At 40.2% G+C, this 21,002-nt stretch overlaps 1 protein-coding gene across 1 annotated transcript in view; it reads left to right on the top strand.

The window, feature by feature from the left end:
• Positions 1 to 10,224: 10,224 nt before the first annotated feature.
• DIAPH3 (diaphanous related formin 3) overlaps positions 10,225 to 21,002 on the top strand; it is a 216,670-nt gene continuing 205,892 nt past the window's right edge. The window contains exons 1-2 of the mRNA XM_061354886.1: positions 10,225 to 10,427; positions 20,726 to 20,758. Of these exons, the coding sequence (XP_061210870.1) occupies positions 10,272 to 10,427; positions 20,726 to 20,758 (189 nt within the window). The 5' untranslated portion in view covers positions 10,225 to 10,271. The remainder of the gene's footprint in view (positions 10,428 to 20,725; positions 20,759 to 21,002) is intronic.

Here is a 21,002-nt window from a genome sequence, read left to right as displayed (position 1 = left end):
TGACCAGCATGAGGAACTCCTTGGGGAGGAGGTGGCCAGGCTGGCCAGTGAGGGGGACGAAGAGCCACCAGCATTGCCGGCAGAGCCAGAAACAGCAGAGGTATGTGAAGTGCACGAGCAGTGTGACAACAAAAGCCTCCCCCCTCAGAAGCTGGGGCTGCTGCCGCCGGTATAAGCACTGTCAGCCACCAGCCTGCAGCTCTGCCAAAGTGCACAGCGAGGCTGATGCAGGTTGGCCATCATGCTTTGGGTGGTGATCCCACACCACAGCTGGCTCAGCTGAGCTGAGCAAACCTGTCCAAGAGATGTGCCTTTCAGAGCTAGTGTAGCAATGGGGGAGGGAGTTCCTTGCCCCCTGCTAACTTGCACATCTCCATTGCAGGTGCCTCCTGCCGCTCCTGAGAGCGAACACCAGAGAAGCTTTTCTGGGGAGAAAAGGTGAAACTGCCTAGCTTTGCTTGGTTCAAGGTAACCATGGCTTCACCTATCTAACAAAACTACTGAATGAAAAGGTTCCCAGGCTCTGCACAACAGAGCAGAAAGCAACGAGTAAGCACTGAAGATGGCAGTGACGGGCCATCCTGCAGGAAAAGGAGCAGGTTGTCAAGCGAGCTCTCAGGGACGGGCAATTAAGGAATTCCAAGCAGGGAAAGAAGAAGGAGGAGCCTGGGTATGTAGCAGACCCTGTTTTCCATCTTTTCAAGCTCTGAATATAGGAAATATTCCTGAGGTGCACAGGATGGCCCTAGACAGGAGGCATGTACCTGCCCTTGGGGGAGCATGTATGTCAGGAGAAACATACCACTGCAGTGTTGGCAGGGGTCATTTTGCCCCTGTAGAAGCTCTGCTTGTGTAAGTCTGAGCAGACACCCCAGCATGATCAGCAGACTCACAGTTTGAGTTCTTGCTGTTCTGCTCATGCCAGGGGACAATCCAAGTGCTTGCTGGTGTTGTCTGAACCCCAGAGACATGCAAGTTGTTCCAAGTATCTGTAGGTGCTGAGATACTGGCAGTTTTTACTTTACCTGAGATAACTAGTGTGTGTGTGTGTGTCAAAACAAACAAGCAACCAAATAAAAAAAAAATCCCAAAACAATAATAACAAAAAAAAAGGTGTGCTTTGCCTGCCAACCTGTGATTTTAGTATGGCAGAGCAAGGGATGATGCTGCTTGGGTGTTGGAAAGAACCGTATCTCAGCTTCCCAAGGCTCCCTGCCAAACCCTGCTGCCTAGCAAGGGGACACTGCACATCTCTGTCAACTTGCGGTGCTCTGAGGGTATCACTTGCATTGAGAAGGGACCAGAGGAACACTGTAGGTGCCAGTAAGGAGCTTCTCCCCTGTGCTAGGAACGACCCTTTTTACAGCATACTTCCAAAGAAGCCAGCGGTCAAGTCCCGCCTGCTCCTGCTCTCATGGTTTCATCAGCGCTTTCTGACTCTGCCCCTGTAGGTGACTATTTCCTTGTGCTGCTTGGATTCCCTGGATGAGATCTGCTGCCTGGGCTTCCAGTTCCATCCTGCAGCCCCAGAACCACCTCAGCAGGGGTGACGACAGCATCACCGTGTCCTTCTGCTCTGGCCAGAAGGTTCCACCAGCTTGTCCTGGAGCCAGAGCAGCACCCTCAGACGCATCTCAGCCCCCAGGGGGCCTTGTTAGCTCCCTCCTCAGCTCCACCAGCAAATGCCTATCCACTGGCACCTGAAGTGGGGAGCTGGCCTCTGGACTTCCCCTTACAAATGGCCCTGAAGAGCCTCTGAGGGGGACAGTGGTGGTAACACTTATGCTGGGCTGCATGTTTATTACTGCACTTATTACTACATTTGTTACCATGTTTGTTACTGTGTTTATTGCTATGTTTATTTATCAGGATATATTTTAGGAAACATGTTACAGGATAAGTTGCAAAAGCAGTGTCTTAGCTCCCTTTCCTCCCCTTAAACCAATATAGTTATAATGGTAGGAGTTCTGGTTTAGTGGGTTTACAATTTAGGCAGTAGTTATTTCATAGTATCATAGGATAGTTAGGGTTGGAAAGGACTTGTGGTAACTTGATGTGATTTCACGAGACTAGTCTTAGAGTGACTTTTCAGCTCTATTAGGAAAAGAGTAGAAGAATCACAAAAGCCATATCTCTCTACCTTGCCATCTGCATCTTGCAGAATACAAAACGGGGAAGAAAGTACACTGAGAGAGTCTATTATTAAGAAAGAAATGACAGATGGCTTTACTTACAGCTACTCATTCTGTGCAGAGAGATGCTGAAAAAAACCTGAAATCCAAACCAACCCAACAAAAAATGCCAAGAAAAAATGAACTGAAAAAAATCCAAACCAAACCAAACCAAACCAAACCAACCAACCAAACAAACAAAAACCACAAAAGAGAAATAAAAAAGAAAAAAACCCACAAAAACCTTTACCTAAATTATTTTCTGGGAAAAAGAAAAAGAAAAAAATCCCTCATTTCTGTATGCACTCAAGAGGGAAAACATCATATCTCAAGCTCTTAGTGTGATCTACCTTAGATGTCCAGTGTATATTGTGATACTTTATGAACAGAAGGCTATTTAAATGCCATTGGGAAATAGCAGGCATGCATCTACAAACAAAGCTGTCTCAAATCCGAGTACCAACAGGGTGATTTGTTTGTAATGGGGCTGAATGACTGATACATGTGTATTGCCCTTGTGTTTGCTGGAATAGAATCATAGAATCATAGAACAGCTAGGGTTGGAAAGTACCTTAAAATCATCTAGTTCCAACTGCCCTGCCATGGGCAGGGACACCTCCCCATACACTGTATGGACTGCCTGCAGTTCTCAGCACTTCTTCATATGTATGCCTTCCTGAATTTTCTTACCATTTACACACAGAGAAATAAAGTGTCAAATAGACTATCTGGCCAGTCTCTATATTTGGATAAGTCTCTTTTTATTCCTCTCTTCTTCTCTGGGTTTCATTTCTCTCTCTGATACTTAGTTGTCCAAGAAGAGAAAAAGGTCATGCAATGGTTGCACTTTTATGAGCCTTTGCTTTTTCCCAAGAAATTTGTTTTTTCTCCTAAGAAACCTGAGGAGACACTTGCAGCCAAGAAAAGGTCTTGACAAGGAAAGAACAGAGGATGTTACTACTTCCTGTAATCCAAGAAACAGAAGCCAGTGTTCTGCCAGACAACAACAAAAGGCTTTTTGAAGTATGCATATAAGAATAGGAGGTCTAAGGAAAGTATCGGACTGATACTTCGATGGTCTCTAAAAATTGGGCATGAAGAAAAGACAGAGGCATTTTATGCGCTTTTGCCCCATCTGCATGGTAGACCTGGGCTCCCTGGGCTTGTGAGTCGGAAGACCATGGCTGCAGGTGTCAGGACTTTCACTGCACCAGCTACTAAGAAGGAGAAAAATAACTGTTACAGCTGAACCCAGGACAATATGTTTAAATGACAGGAAGCATTTTTTCTTTATGTACTTGTACAGTACTTAGTGTAGCTGAATATCAAGTTGCAGTAACCATGATATGATTATATCTGTTATTCTTGCAAGAGGAAAAATTGGAGTGAGAAACTTAAAGATGGATCAGAGACAAATAAAAGCTACATAAATTACAGTCAATTTTCAGACTTCCTCAATATATAACTAACTCATAAAAAGCATTATATATGCACATACATAGATGTGTTTATATATATATAACAAAATGATACATCTGTCAAAAAGAAAATGGGATTTTTGAAAGCAGACAGTATCATGCCCTTGTAGAAAGTAATATGAATTATCAGAAGTAAAAATGAAAGAAAGAATCTTTGAAGGAAATTTGGAAACTGAATCATGAAAAAAGACAGAAGTATATTAAAAAAGGAAAGTTATGAGGAATTCAGAGAATTATCAAGAAGTAATGAAAGATAATCACATCCCAGAATTCTGACATAAGCCTAAAAACCTTTATAGTAAATGCCCTGAGAAATGTCTGTGCTTGATCAACACCACTACAGACCCTTATATTCATAGGAAACTTCATCACAATTTTTTTCCTCTCAGAACATCCTCATTTTCTTTTGGGAAAAGTTAACTGTTTGCAATAATTTTGCTAGGAACATTTAATAGAGCAATGGCAGAGCAAGCAAGGTTTGAACAGCTCATTTAATTCTTTAGGCGGCTCTGAAAATCCCACACAAAGTATAAAATTATGTAACACAGTCTTTATTGCAGCCCGTGACACTCAGACCACTTACAATTTGTAATTTATACCAGCTGTCAGGCTTAGCCTTGTCACTTTGACTAAACTTAGAACTGAAGATAATTTGGACCATAATTAAATTACAAACCTGAACTTTATAATAATGTAGTATGCAATGTATCATAAATAGTGCCACAAATCACATCTCCAGTATCCTCATAAAGATCCATTTGATGAACTGTATAATGGACTTCTTTACTGATATTTTCCCCATCTAGGCAGTATCTTGAAAGAGGTATATTAAATTTCCTCAGCTGAATGAGAGGCCAGCCTAAAATATTTTGTGAGAAATTATTAGCAACATGTAATCCACAATAAATTGAGGAAGCAAACTACTTTCCCATTTCTTATATCCTCATTTTTAACAGGGTGACTTTGAAAGCTTCCAAAAGGACAATGGTGCTATTCAGACTACAACTACTTCTGAAAGCCCTTAATTTAATTTCTAGCTAGAAAAGAGAGAAAATAAATCTCCTGCATGAAAAATTTTGACATTTCCAAAAGCTATAACTGATACAAAATCAATAACAGGATTGTTACATATGATGTCATCAGGGATGCCTTCCTCATCTGTACATTCTTGAGTAAAGGCAGCTATACAGCTATAACTTCAGAATCTGCTAAAACCATTTGCTTTGCTGTTTTCTTCTGTAACAACTCCCATATAATAATTAAAAATGTATGAAAGTATTTTAAAGACAAATCTCAGTGAAAGCTTCATTTCAGCTTGAATCCTTTGATTACATCTTTTTAAGTGCCTGGAATTTACTGCCATGCAGAATAGAAATTGAGCCCTAGTATCCTTTGTGTTTCTCAAAAACCTGAGCATTTTTTATAACTGGTGCAAGATATATATTGCATTGATACTTAACACTGATACTTAGCACTGTGCAGGTGTGACTGATCAAGACACCTAGCAGTAAAGAATTAGGATCAAAGTCAGCAAGATTCTGATTTCCAAAACTACTTCTGTAGATAACAGAAATTAATTACAAGCAGCACAACAATAATACTTTTTTTTTTTTTTTTCAGAAAAGAAAGAAAACAACTGGGTTTAGAAGATACTGGTTCAGAGACTTTTAAAAAACAAGAAGTGTACATGCCAAGAGGTGTGACCTAGTTCAGCTGTACCAAGTCCATGATCCAAACGGCTCAAAGCTGCTTGTTTGTCTCTAAAGACAATTCAGCATACCAAGCAAGACAGCATTTTCTTTAATTATCTGTCCTGTCATAGGGCCTTAATTCCACCTAAAATATTCAAAATTATTAGACAAATAGTAACTAGCACAGTTCACACTTAGTCTACCAGGGTGCCAGTGAATGATACTAAATAAGTGGTTTGAGTACTTCCAACTGCATGTAGTGCACTGGGCAGTCAGACAGAAGAAAGTAAGAGCAGAGGCTTAAAAAAGAAGCATAAGACAAGTAACACCACTCTTAAATATTCTTAAATTCTTAAGACATTCTTAAAATATCGTATGAGTAAAACGACCTTGTTACCAAAATAGAACCCAAGGAATCTCAAAGAAGATGAGATTTTTTTTACCGTTCAGCCTAAACTCAGTTCTTGGATTTCCTTTAAGGAAATTCATGACAAACAGAAGCTTTTTTGATAAAGAGCTTAAGCAAAGGAAAAATTCAATCCTTTATGAAAAGACTACAAAACCCCAAACTCCTTTTTATCACATTTCAGTAGACTTTCAACTAATTGTTCATAACTAAGTTTGTAACTATAACTGTACATCAGAAAACGTCTAATAACGTTCCCCTTATAAAAACTTCAGAGTAGTGTCTTATGAGGCTGCAAATTTCTAGTTGTGTCCTTTCTCTGACTGATAACCATGATCTTTTGGCACAGAGTTATAGCTATGGATTTTCATTTTTCCTAGTCTATGCCCCAAACAGACAGCAGAGATTACATATACTAGTATAATGGCAGTGATATTGATGAAACTTCAATCAAATGATGTTAAAAAATCCATAAGAATTCCAGATGTTTGTTTTATAGGAGAAACATATTAAATTTTCTTCAATAAAACTTTATTATTTGGATAGAACACGAATTCTCTCATAACTGTAACATAAATTAGTTCATTCATTAGTATGATAAACTTGCTAACAGCCAGGTTCCTTAGGAGAGTTAACAGACTAGATGAACGACTTGAGTTCTTATCTACCCATTATATTAATAATGGAATAATGTGCTTCTTGAACCACCCATGCTGTGAAAATTAAGTAATATCTTACCCATAGCTTACATTTAAGGGTATTATATTGCAATACATTTAAATTATTAATGATTTCTATTGCAATATGAAAGTGTACCTGTTAAAGAGTCTCTTAGATAAAACAACATCAACTGCCTGTGTAAGACATGAAGACAGGGCATGTTTTCCAACATAATTTTTACCAGCATTATGAGTTAACAATCCTATAACTTGGTGTAAGCACTTTTTATTAAATGTTTGGATAAGATATTAGGAAATGTATAAGATACATATTCAATTGCTATGACTTATGAACAGCTATTCAGGGTTAAGGGACTTGGTAATGGAATGACCTGTTTGGTGCTTCTCATGAGAGAAAGAAGAAACCATTTTCCTGAAAAGACACATCTATCTGCCGTTTGCCTTGCTTCTGCCAAGCTGAGAAGAGAAGGCTGCGTGGAGACCTCATAGCAGCCTTCCAGTATCTGAAGGGGGCATATAGGGATGCTGGTGATGGACTCTTCATTAGGGACTGTAGTGGTAGGACAAGGGGTAATGGGTTAAAACTTAAACAGGGGAAGATTAGATTGGATATAAGGAGGAAATTCTTTCCTGTGAGGGTGGTGAGGCACCGGAATGGGTTGTCCAGGGAGGTTGTGAGTGCTTCATCCCTGGTGGTGTTCAAGGCCAGGTTGGATGAGGTCTTGGGTAATATGGTTTAGAGAGAGGTGTCCCTGCCCATTGCAGGGGGGTTGGAACTCGATGATCTTAAGGTCCTTTTCAACCCTAACTATTCTATGATTCTATGGCAACAGCGGCTCTGGAAGGTTCTGACTGTGAGAATACTTACATAGTATAAGTATTAAATTTGTATGCTTGCTGTATAAAAGCAACAACATTGCTCACAAAATTCTTAGTAACTTTTATGCGAGTTTAAGAGGGTGAACCTAATTAAAGAACAGTTAATTAACTGTTTTATCTTCTCATAGGAAAGGACTAGGTATCTCCAACTGAAATATGGAGAGCTGCCTAAGCTCTGTCAAAAGCCAGCTTACAAACACTGTGCACAGGAATTTATTTGAAATACTCCCTCCCTAGCACAATGAATATTAGGAGGGTGTTTGTGTTTGGTTGTTTCTTTTTTTTATTTTATTTTTTTAATTATTTTTTGGTTTAAGACCTGAATCACAGTATATTACAAAAAAAAAAAAAACAAAACAAAGGAACAGAATGGGAAGAGCCTAATTAAATCCAGACTTTTGTCAGCTACACAGATGCCCCAGACAATACATATGCTATGCCCAAGTATAATCTCTGCACAATTATAGCATTAGATTCATTTCTTTCTCACATATTTTTCCTCAGTCATGATTAATCTTGGCTAACTAAGCTGCTGGAAAAATGTATTTAGGGCTATGAAGCACCTAAAAAGCACAAGAGGGGTAGTATAAAATAAAAATAATTGATCAGAAGTACTAACATTTACTTTTGGCTTAGTAAAACTGTCTGAGGAATTAGTCCCTTTACTGTTTCCTGTATTATTGCAATACAGTACCTTGAAAGTGATAATATTGGCACAAGCCATTGTGTTCTACCACAGTGCAATTAGGAGGCCTGTTTAAATAGCTTTATCATACACATACATGGGCTGATTTATTTTCTAATCAAATGTTCCAGGAAATCATTAACCATGACATTAAACAGTGTTGTGCTAATTACACTCTCCACAAAGAATTCCAATATAAATTTACAAAACATCTATAGAAATATGCCAAAGTACAAACAGTTTCATATATGCAATTAATTCTAGCATCTACTCTATGTAGCCCCACAGCTCTCTTGTGTTAAATCCCTGTCCTGTCAAGGTCCAGTTGGGCCCAGATTCTGCTCCATGAGCTCCATGTAGTTAGTCATGACATTTTGTTGGTCACTGCCCATGTAAGTCATGCTGAAGGATTGAGATCTTTATTCTTTTGATGTCATTGCATGGGAATGAAAGCCCCTCAAACTGCGTGGAAAAAGCAACTGCAGCTGTTGGAGGCAGCATTTTATTTTTTCTGCATTCAAGACAGCACAAAATGATAAAAACAATATGGAAAACAGAGCATCTTTCTTAATGACAGAAAAAAAAGGAAACTTGTTCTGTTTTAGAAGATACTCTATAGAGATACAAATGTTGAGTGTTAGCCTTTTTTTTCTTAAAATTACCTAACATTGAGATTTGGAAATAGATTTTCCCCTGTGTAACTCCAATTTGCATTGTTATTCTTACTAGTGCTAATTTAACATACAGATAAAAGCAAGGTATTGATTGTAGTAATGAGAATTCAATTACTTTCTTAAGCATATACAAATTGCTAGTCTATAGTGTAATGAAATCTCTGGCTATCCGTGTATTTCCCCAGAGTCTTGGAGGCCTTTCTGTGACAGAAAACAACAGACTACAATATACAAATACAGGATGTAGGTATGCTTTGCAGCCTTGCGTGCCCGTCTGTAAAGACTTTGCTGGTCACAAACCAAAATCTTGCCCTGAAGAGGTGGATGGAAATACTGCTACTGTTTTGAATAAGGCCTGTCTCTCCTGTACTATTCTCCTGTCTTAACCCAGTACCAGCAAATTTATGTTAGAAAAATATTGAATATATATATAAAATACATAAAAAATGTCTATTTACAGGGCTCTAAAGATGTAAAAAAGTTATATAGAAACACATACACAAGTTTTCACCTGTCAAACAGTGGCTCTACACATGAAATGAGAATTATTAACAAAACCAGGTATTAGAAGTCACTATCGTAGGCCAAACAGCTAGGGTACCTGTCCTATCCTTTGGCTGAGTGTGATCAGATCCTTTTCGAAGCAAAGGCAGGGCCTGCGGGACAACAAAATAAAACACTCCTGAGGGTGTCAAGATTCGTCTTAACCCCCTAGATGGAGAAGGTCGTACCTCAAAACACGGAGATTTACCCCATTTCTGTCGGTATTCTGACAAGAGGTGATGAGGGAGGCAGGGGGAGCACCACTCATCCCTTCTGCCAGAGGTGAACGACATCCCCTCGCCCAAGAGGCGTTACTCCGGATGGCTGCTGTTAGGAAAGCATAAAGCTTCCTGCGCCCAAATCCTGAAGGAAACCTGTCTGTGCCTACAGACGCTGGCGGACCACAGCTGCCCCTCCGTCGCCACCCATTCGGGGCTAAAACTACCTCGGCGCCTCTCACCGAGCAGCCCTGTCTTATTCCGCGGGCTCTGCCGCGCTGCACCCAGGGACATGTAGTCCGGGCAGGGGAACCGGTATGTTACACAACCAAGGTACGGTAATTTGTACTGCACGCCGGCGCTCGAATCAGCTTGAGAGCAGCTGATTCACCGATGATTGGCAGAATGCCAGCCAACCGGAAAACGGCATTTCCACCCTGCCGTCACGGATTGGCTATCGCGGGGAGACCGCGGGCGGGACCGGCAGTGGCGGGACTATTCGGACGGCGCTACATTCCTAGCTTCTGACAGGCGGTGGAGTGTGGCCGTTGGGGTTGCGTGTTCTTTCTTCCGTGCTGTGCTGCGATGTGGCGGTTTCTCGGGCGGTAGCAGTCGTTGCTTCCGCTGCCGGGATTAGTGGCTCCTGGATAAATCCTTCGTTCCATTGAGGTGGTGGCGGCGGCTTTAGCCCTGAGCCTCCCCTTTCTCCCCCCGCGGCTCTGCCCGGCCAAGTCCAGCTAAGCCGCGCTAATCGCAGGCGGCCAGCTCCGCTGGGCCTAGGCCCGGGCCCGATCGCGGGCGGCCGCTTCCCCTCATTTCCCTTCCTCTCCTTTCCTGAGCACGGCTATGGAGCCGCGGCGGCAGCGGCCCCGTTGCCACGCTCAGTCCTCGCCGCCTGGTCGCGGTGGGCGGGAGAACAAGGGACTCCGTCGGAAGGGCCCTTCGGGGAGCGGACTCCTCGGCGGCCCCGAGGAGGTGGCGGACGGCAGGAAACCCAAATTCGTAAGTACGAGTCTATCCCAGCCGCTCCCCTCCTCGACTGCGGCGGGGCTGCCTGAGGTGTGGGCTCATGGGCGGCCAGGCCCAGCCTGACCCAGCGCGACGCCTACCTCTTACGCCCGTGCCATAGGGCCTGACTTCCCCTTGGAGCTGGTCACTGGCCTGGAGCCCCCTGAGAGGCCGGGGCGCCGGATAAGAATACACGGGCCACGAAACGGAGCTGTTGACTTCGACTGGGCTTCAAGGGGTGGGGCCCCCCCCCCCCCCCCCCAGGTTGCCTCTTCCTTGACTGCCAGGACACGGCTTTATTTTGCAAGTTTTCGGGTCTCTCCTTGTCATCATAAAGCTTTATTGTTTTTCTGGCGGTTTGACAGCTATAGGTGTAAGGGAAACATAAGAGACTTCTAGCTCTTAAACGATGTTACCTTTAATACAACTGGATTGTGGGTGTTGTGTTTTTTTTTTTTTTAATTTTGGTGAAAAATTGAGTCTTTGAATTTAAGGGATAAAGTTCTCCCTAGCCCTGCTTTTACAAGCCTTTTGGGTAGTGCACCAATAAGCTAGGGAACTGGAGGCAACTAATAATTGTCCACAAGACAGTATGTCCGTAAGATGTGCTCTAACTAAAAAGCACTCACAACCAGCCAGGTTTTGTTTGGGCATCATGAAATTCTCATATTTAAAGCTGGGACAAATACATACTCTCATATCCACCACATGCAGAGCATATACATCTCTTATTCATATTTAGGAGATACACATTAGTCTTTGTTCAGCCATCCCTAGGGCCACCTGCTTATGAAATAGATACTGTAATGCAAAACATAGAGTGGATTCTTGATTCTAAGGTGTCTTTGTGTGATACTTGATACTTGAGTGTTTGACACTTGAACACAGGTTCAAAAAAGTTAGCCAATGAGTGATATCAAATTGTAGGCTGGCCAAACCTGTTCTGGGAGGTCACAACTTGCTCCTGGCATTCCTTTTTCCTGGAATCCTTTTCATATTGTGGCTGTGTATATTGCTGTTTCAACCAAGTCATTGTGCCTGGTTTTGCATGTTAGAATGGGCATATATGAAACTGTGACAGACAGCTGTTTGGTTGTCCTCATAAATGGCTATGTATCTACTGGGGGTACATGCATTTTTGTCATGTTAGTGCCCTGACTGGCCATGCCTGAGTATAGGATCCCTGGGTAAAAACCGCATGATCTGCCGAGTCTAAAAGTTTAAATAGCATTACTAGTATATGACTTGATGGTTGGATTATTCCTGTGGTGGGTGGAGAGATGGATTTGTGTGTTTGAGACTGACAAGAGCACTGAGTCAAGAGGTTTTACTTATTATTGAAATTTCGATTGCTAAATTCCTATGCAAATAAGGGATTGCGAACATTTTCACTTTTCCCCCCCTCAACTATGTGCCAAAACAGAAATAGGTATTGCCAACGTATTCAGCTTTTTTTCCTAACCATGTGTTAAAATGGTAATACAATCATTTACAGGAAGTATAACTGCAAAGGCTTTTTCCTTGGTCTTACTGGCTTTTCAGTGAAAGAAGGCAGTCTCTTTGGTGTAAATGATCTTGTTTGATATCTGTCTAGCCTTCCCAGGATAGGCAAGAGTAGTTTTGAGCATGTGGAGATGTGGGCATCGGCTGCCTTGCTTTTTCAGGTCACAGTGGTTTTTTGTTTTTTTTTTTTTTTTGACCCTGGTACCAAAGAGAAAAGGAGCTCAGTTGAGTATCTGACTTAGCTTTGTAGTGTATATGATCATCATGTGTGTGTTTTTAGTTTTGTTCTCTTCTGCCCAGTTTCTGAAGCTCTTGAAGCAGGGAGACTGAGAATACCCTTAATTGTCAAACTGCAACTTGACCGTAGATGGTAGTCCTATTTTTTCATCTTTAAGTCATCACTTAAAGTAAAGATTTTGCCCTGGGGTGTTGATAGGGACTGAAGAATGATAGTTCTGCAAGCCTGGTGTTCTAGATATGCCATTAGCTCACTGGATGACCTTAAGAAGTATAATTGGTGAATATTTCTTGAATGGAATTTAGGATTTTGTTTCTGCCTTCATGTAAATTGCTGTGAGTGGTATAGTTTACGAATGTCATTCGTGGAATTCAGAGGTTACTAAAGAGGAGCAGGCTGCTTTGTGCATCAAAACTTTAGGAGTTACTGTAGTTACTATAACCTTTGAACTATAGTCTAATCCCTGGCGTGCTCTGGATAATAATTTCTGGTGAAGAAACACACAGTGGTAGAGGTAGAATTACTTTAATAATTGTTGACATCAGCCAGCTTCTTTGGTTCTTGAAGGGTACTATGAGATACACTTTTATTTCTATCGCTTTATAAATTTATGCCCTAAGCTATTGCAATACAGAATATTTATCCCTTTGCTATTAAATCTGAAGTTGGTAAACTCTCCTTCCTATCTACCTCCTGTTGTCTTACAGGGCTGGTTTGTTTGTTTTTTTTGAGGAGGAGTTGGTTATATTTCTCCCCCAAAACTGGGGGGATGGATCGAGTATGTCCTCCGTGCAGATGACACCAAGTTCAGTGGGAGTGTTGATCTGCTTGAGGATAGGAAAGCTCTGCAGAGAGATCTGGGCAGGCTGAATGGATGGGCTGAGGCTAGTTGTAAAAGTTTCTACAAGGCAACGTGCTGAGTCCTGCTTTTGGGCCTCATGCAAAACCCCATGCAAAGCTACAGGTTTGGGGAAGAGTGGCTGTAAAGCTGCCTGGTGGAAAATGACGTGGGGGGGGTGGTATTGGTTGACTTAGGACTTGCTGGTATTGGTAGCCAGTTGACAGCCGGCTGAACATAAGCCAGCTTGTGTCCAGGCACCCAAGAAGGCCAATGGAATCCTGGCCTGTATCAGAAACAGCATAGACAGCACGACCAGGGAAGTGACAATCCCCCTGCATTTAGCACTGGTGAGACCCCACCTCAAATCCTGTGTTCAGTTTTGGCCTCCCCCCTACAAGAAAGACATTGAGGTGCTACAGTGTGTCCAGAGACGGGCAGTGAAGCAGATGAAGGATCTGGAGCACAAGTCTTACCAGAAACAGCTGAGGGAACTGAGGTTGTTTAGCCTGGAGACAAGGAAGCTGAGAGGAGACCTTATCGCTCTCTACAACTACCTGAAAGGAGGTTGTAGTGGGGTGGGTGGAACAGGCTTCCCAGGGAAGTGGTGCAGTGACCATCCCTGGAGATATTTGAAAAATGTGTAGATGTGTCATTTGGGGACATGGTTTAGTGGTGGATTTGGCAGTATTAGGTTAGCAGTTTGACTCAATGATCTTAGAGGTATTTTCCAATTTAAATTATTCTGTTGTTCTGTTGTTCTGTGTTGTTCCAATCTACTTCTTCCTGTAAGACATCTTCAATACACTTTTATTAGTAAATTAGTTTTGTGTTAGAAGACATACAACTTACCTCAGCCCTTGAATTCTATGTAATATAGTCTTACATACAGGCTGTAGCCTTTTCAATGTTTGGGATACTTAGAATGCCATACCTATTCATGTGACTTGAATTATGTTTCTGGTTGTTTGTCAAATGTGGATGAAGTTGGCTGTTAGATTCAGTGAACTCAAGTTCTCCAGATTGTATTAGTCTAATTTTCCTCAGTGCAAAAGGCTTGAAAGTAAGTTCCAGGTTGGACCCTTCCAATCAATGCAACATATTGAGCTGTCACAGCAGATATGCTAATCTGAAAAATAATTTGATTCTCTGACAAACCTTGAGGTGAAATTGGATTGCTAGTTGACAGAGTTGGCATCATTAACATGTACCTCCTTTTTATATTTTTTTTTTCCTTGCAAAGACAAGCTTGTTCAGCAGGAGGTAAGTATCTCTATTTAAAAAGCACTTCATCTGGAGGCGGGACAGTTGTGGTTGAGGCCAAAGGTGGCTTTGAAGTACTGCTTTTCTGAATACACAAACTTCTCAGAAGAAGTGAATAGTTGTAAGCATCAGTTGTCTTACAGACTAATTTTTCTGTTTTGTTTTGTTTAAGGGGTGATAGTTAATTTTGAAGCACATACCAGCTTGGCTTTGTTCAGCAGGACTCTTAAAAGGGTAAAAGATATTCTGTGGTACACTGGCTTACTGAAAGCTCTTACATTAAACATTGAGGTTTAGGGCTTGGTCAAAAAAGGAAATTAATTGAAGAATGGCAGAGACCATACCTGTTTTCTATGTTTACACAGACCGAGCAGGAAACTTCTGAAATCAGCTGAGAGGTGGGTAAAAAGCTTCCCCTTCCCCTTCCATTGCTCTTCACTGGGATTATATCTCGTAGACGCTAGTCCTCAAAAGACTTATATTCACCTTCAATTTCTACCTCAAATTAGAGGTGCTTCTATTAATTTCAATATACCATTGACTTGTCTTCAGTGACTTTCAGGTTATGTTTTTTATTAGGTTCTCCATGAAATTTATGAGTCAAAATGGCTGTCTTGTTTGCACCAATCTGTTAAAAATAGACAAATTAACACTTACATTTAACAGTGTCTGTAAATCAAAGAAAATGTAGTTAAGGGCAAAACCACTTCAATTTCTTTGGCATAGAGTAGAAAGGTAAGACTGATCTGTGTCAATATCTTTAATTACAAAGTGACTGAGTTATTGCTGCAGTTACACTGCAGTGTAAGACCTTGAATCTAAATTAGTCTTTTAAAGAAATGATTGCTGAACAGATGTTACCTAAAAGACTTTATTGCAGCTTTGTAGAATTGTAAATTCCTCATGCTGTTATTTTTGTTGGCATGAATTAACACTGTGGGTTATGATATTAAATTTTAGTGTCGTGTTGTAGCACTTTGTTGTATAATCTTACCTGTAAGCACCAATTTTGAGTTTAACTCATCAATGTCTAAAGAATATAACTGTGTGGAAACTGTCATGTTAAGATAATTTTGCTCCTGATTGCTTCTCAGACTGCTTTCCAAGCAACAGAGTGTGTGATAAAGCCATTAAATAAATGCTGAAGTAGTATATTGAAAATTAAAAGTAGGAAACGCTGTGGGGTTATACAGCAGTTTCTAAATTGCACTTATAAACTGAGGTAGCAAATTACTGAAGGAATATTGTGACAAAGGAGATCCTAAAGTAATAGCATTCACTGTAATCATCCAATTTGCATCTCTCTTGAGACTTCATGTTTCCTTGCAATCCCTGCTTCAGTCTTGTGGTTGTGTTTCTGCTGGAGAATAGCCTTTGGGGAAAAAAAAGCTAGTGTTAAATCTTTTTCGGTGGTAGAATTAATGGCAGTGTGTTGTGAGCTCTTTCTCACTTTCCAGTATATAAAGGCACAGAGGGGATTATGTGATTATATGTATATCCTTAGCCTTTATCTAGTTTCAGTATTCAGGCTTAAGTTGGACAGTTCTTCTAAAACGCTTCATTGCATCTTGTTTAAACCCTCTAATTTTTTATTATTTTTCTTCTCTACATCCACCTGTAGGCTGTAAACTCTGTAAACTGTATCAAGAAGTTCCACATATGTCAGTCGTTTGAAGGGGGTGTTATCTGTTGTTTGTTGGGTTGTTTTTTTTGCCTTCTTCTGCAAGGAAGGCAAAAGTGAATATATCAAAAGATTTAGATACCAGTCTGTGGGATTTATTTTATTTTTGGTAAGTTGAAGTATTTCAGTCCAGTGGAATGTTGAAATTCATGTTTAGCTCCCTGAGAACCTGTTACTTTGCATGCTGAAAACTCCTCTCACATAGGCTGTGGTGTATGGTTTGTCTGTCTTCTAATTTCACTTAAGATCAACAAACCGGACATTGTCCACCCGTGTGGCATACAAACGTGTCCATCCCTGCCAGGCATGATCTGAGTTCATGTGCCAAACATACTGTTTTTAAACATGTTGTTTTAATTCAGAATTAGATGAGCAATGTTGCTCTGTCTTCAAGTGGTGGTGAAAAGAACACTTGTGGAAACCGGAGATACTGTCCCTTTTGGTAGAGTGCCAAACGTTTTAGATGATATAGAATATACATTTTATTGTGCTAGGATATTCCTCATTGATTCCAGGCCACAGTGAGCTGTAGTGCTGGTGGAAAAAATGCTGAAATGGTTCAGACAGAAGTACTGTGTGAGAAGATGTCACTCTCCTGAATTCTGGTTCTGCTTGCCTGGACTGCTTGTACCACATTTAGGTAGAATTTTGTTTATAAACGTACATATGCAAAGATAAAGAAATAAATGTAATGACACAAAAGATCACACTAGTACTGTTGATCCAATTAAGTGGCATTTCTCGTTTCTTTGCTTCACTTTACTGCTTCTACCCAGAGTTGACTGGTGGGCAGTTAAGTAGACAGTGACTCAACTTGCAGATTAACCATCAGTATGTGCTACTATTTGGATATGCAATAGATGATCATTCTTTTCTGCATGACAATGAGATTATTTTATTGTTAATACATGTGAAGCCAAGTAGTATTTGGCTTACTTTCTGTAGCTGGGTGATGCAGAAGTTGCATCACACATGGCTTCATCATATACGACCTTTTCAGGAGAGTATTCTTTCTGTTCTGTAAATAGTCTTGTTGCTGTGCATATGTTGTGAACCTCAGCTGATGTGTGTCCTGTTGAGCATTGCAGTTTCTAAGGCTCTCTGATGGTTTTGAGATCAGGCCTTTTGGTAGCTTATCAAGGACATTTTACCATACACCAAATGTATGTGTAGATCCTGTACCCAGTGAAATTGGCTATTTACCAGTATGCCTGAGGGAAATAATCTTCAATAAGGGGTAATTCTATCTCAGATTGGTTGCTTTCATCAAAGTATGATACATAGGTACGCTCCTTTGTTATTGTGACTTAACTTTAACTAAACTGCTTTTACTCAATAGCAAACCAAAATGACCTCTTCCTCCATGTCCCAGACTGCAAACTAAGTTAGCACAGAAGATCTAACTTCAAAATGTTAGTTGTCTTCAGCTATACAAACACATTTATAAACAAAGCCATGGTGATTATTCTGCTTTTCTGAGTGTAGGTGCTACTGATAACTCTGGACTTTTGAAGTATCCTAATTAACTCTTTAATCTCTTAATGGTTTAGTATAGTTTTGACTAGAAAACAGGATGTCAGCATACATAAAACATTGTTAAGCTGTTTAATTTCATGCGTCTACTTTCTACATGAAAACCAGTCTAGAGGGATAATTATACATAGCTCCTATGTTCTCCAAACCAATAATTTTATTATTCTGGAGTAGCTCATGGAAGGCACAGTATAGCTTGTTAGTCTTCTAAACCGTTGCAGAGTAGTATTCTGTAAGCTTATATCATGTTTTTAACAGTAACTGAATATTGGAGGAATATTACTTAAGCAAGATTTATTTACTTGCAGGCCTAAGTTTAAGGCAACCTGTTCACTTGAGCAGAGTATCTTTTGTGAGCTGATACATCCAGGCCTAAAAATAAAAATATGTTCCTGTGTTAGTAAAGCACTCCAACCTCTACCTAATGGTTGTCTAGTTATTTTTTGCCCTTGTTAGGAATGTGTATGTTTTGTATGGCCTGGGAAGAATAAAAATATGCTACGATTCTTGAGTCACAGTGCTTCTCTAATTTTAATGCTATTAAAGACCAGGAAAGTGGCAACTGGTTTTACTTTGTACAGTCTTGCCAGAAGAGAAGGACTTGGTGATGGGGAGAGGAAAAAAAGATAACTCCAGTTCTTGTGTTTTAACCAGCTCCACTGACTGAGAAATATTATAATTTATATAAAATGTAAGTATATATAAAATTCACAGATTAAGTCTTTTGACATATTTTAGTGCAACTAATCTGCTTAGAATGACAATCTTCTTTGTTCTGTGCTTTGAGGTAGAAGTTCGGGACTTACCTCAAACTTACATACATTCCACTAAACAGACACAAAGCACAACATCACTTCCACTTATGGACAGATGTTGTTTCCTTTAATATTAGCGTGGTAAAAAGATCTGGATATTAGGTTGTAGTTTAAATGGGTTTTCTCCTGCTTTATAAAGAAATCTTGAAATGCATTGTCACCAGTGTTGATAGGTGAGTGCTGGTTAAGCAGGTCTGCTTCCCTATAGAACTTACTTTTGAACTAGACCCCACAACATTATATGAAAGAGGCCTTATGCTGGTAATTTTAGACTCCTGTACTGTAGGTGGATAGTAAGATGAAGAGTTAGGAGGCTCATATCTGTAGATTGAATATCTTATACCATTATGGTGTCTTTTATTGGTTGCATTATGGTCTTTTTTTCACTAGATAGTAAGATTTTACCTGGGTCAATGAGATGTTCTGATATATTAAATGGGGAACTTACTATCCTGTATCACAGTAAATTCCATTGCTGAATTTCATAGCTTAATTGCAAAGCAGAACAGTGTCTTGACCTATCCCATTAACTATTATCTTTTTCAAAGAATAAAACCTGAATCTGAAAAATACTGCCTTGATTCCATGCATGATGATGGTGTCTTGTACAGGGCAGTTGCAGACCATCCAGCATCTGTTCCTGAGAGGAAGTGATGTTGTGCTTCCTGTGTTTAGTGGAATGTACATGCGTTTGACATGAGTCTCCAACTTCTACCTCGAACCATACAATGAAGATTTTTATTCTAAGCAGATTACTCTGTCTCTTACCATGTTAGAGGAATTTCACAGTGGTATCTGTACATTGCTTCAGGCTTAGTGATGTAAATGATATGTTTGAAAAAGGAATAAATGTTTATGTTCTTTGCTACCAAGCTGCAGACCGTATGTTAATGTTTTCTCCTGCAGTTTTGATCACTTAAGGGTAAAAGTATTATAGCAACAACTTGCTAAACATGAAGTTGTGAGCTCTGGCAAGCAATAGAAGTTAATGCCCGTGCTGTCTTTGCAGCTATTTAGCAGAATGAGAAGAACAAGTCGTAAAAGCCAGCTCTGTAGCAGTGTTGGGGCAAAAATCTGATCTAGCTGTGCAGCAGGAGAACACCAATGAAAAGACTAGCATGCAGATCTTCAGTCTCTTGATGGGATTGAAGTATTTTCACTTTGTTGTTTTCATTTATTAGAAATCCTTATCTATTAGCACATGGAATGGGATTGTCATAAAAGTGCAGTGGTGACCAGCTCCAATTTTTATTTAATTTTATTTTGATGGTAGAAATTATTCTATGTCACCAAGTACTGAATGTTTCCTCACACTTCACTAGCTTTTTATTTTTAACGTCACAGCCACTCGTCAGATGCGTCTTCCTCGGTTTCTTGACAATATTCAGAGTAGAGCTACCATGGGGAAATATTTGACTTACAGAAATTGATCATCAGTCCTGAGGGAGAAGCCAGAGAAGATGACATAAGTAATGATGCTTAACTATTATTGACTTGGTGAAGATGAAGCAAGAGTTTACAAATCTGATTCATTTGGAAATAGCACTGACAGCTGCCGTAGCTGCTGATGAGCCTTGTACATGAGGCAGTGAGGGGAGTCTAAGATTAAGAGTCTACATAGCTGAGTATGTGACTTCATGTTCTTCTCATATCTTTGCTAAGTCTGTTGTAGCCTTTTCATAAAAACTAGAAATGGGATGCCTGCAACACTGACTCATCAGCTGCCACAGTTCTTTGGTGCTGCTCTTTTGGTTTGTGCAAGATCTGAACGTTCTAGAGCTTCCTGTGTTAGTAAATGTGCAGTGAATAGTCAGAGTTGGTTCAGGAACTCTTGTTTTACACAACAGCGACTAATCTTTAGATTTTTGAATGTTAGTGCTAATAAATGCTAATGTCACTTTCTGCTCATAACTTTGTGTTCTGCTTGCCATGCAGGCATTGCTTGAGAGTCAACAGTCAAAGTTGTTTGAGTGCTGCACTTGGCAGATAGTTTTGAACTGCTGAGGAGCTCTTTCTGTTGAGGACAGATTTCTTGGTGGTGTTCTCACAGCCATTTTGAGGAGACATAAGTCTTATAGCTGAATTATGAGCATGTTTTCTAGTATATTTAGCTATAAAATACAATCAAACACAACTTGCTTGAAGCTCTGCTTGGTTTATATTCTTCTGGTATTATTCTATCTTAAGGGTTAGACTACAGATTGTTTTGAATCTCACTGTATTCCTGGCGTAACTTCCTGTGCACTGTAATCCAACCATTTGCCAAGAAGCATCAAGTTCCATGATTTGACACTGCTTAACTTGCATCTTACTTTGAGTAACAGTAACTATAACTGAGACTTGCTTTTTTATTTGGTTTTTTATTTTTTTTTCTTTTTCCTGCACAATTATGACATGACTGGTTTCCTGTTTGATTTACAGCACTTAAATATCAAGACACTGACAGATGATGTGGTAAGACAAGTTTTTCTTTGGCTATGCTAGGCTAATAACCTTATTGCTAATGCAATAGAAATAACCTTATTGATACAAGAAGCTTTTAATTGTGGAGTTAATTTAGTTAATTGGCAAAGTCTCACTAAAATGTAACTATCTGTAGCATACTTGGTGCAAGCAGCAAAAATCTGTGGATGGCTTTGAAGTATGATGTAATCATAGCTAAAGCTTGACAGGTAGTTGTGCCAATTTACATGCAGTA

The sequence above is a fragment of the Neopsephotus bourkii genome, unplaced genomic scaffold (genome assembly GCF_033783945.1).
Source record: "Neopsephotus bourkii isolate Nb327-2 ecotype Australia unplaced genomic scaffold, CSIRO-AGI_Nbou_v1 NB_83, whole genome shotgun sequence".
NCBI lineage: Eukaryota > Metazoa > Chordata > Aves > Psittaciformes > Psittacidae > Neopsephotus > Neopsephotus bourkii.
Note: the sequence above shows the minus strand (reverse complement) of the source record. Positions and strands in the feature narration are given on the sequence as shown.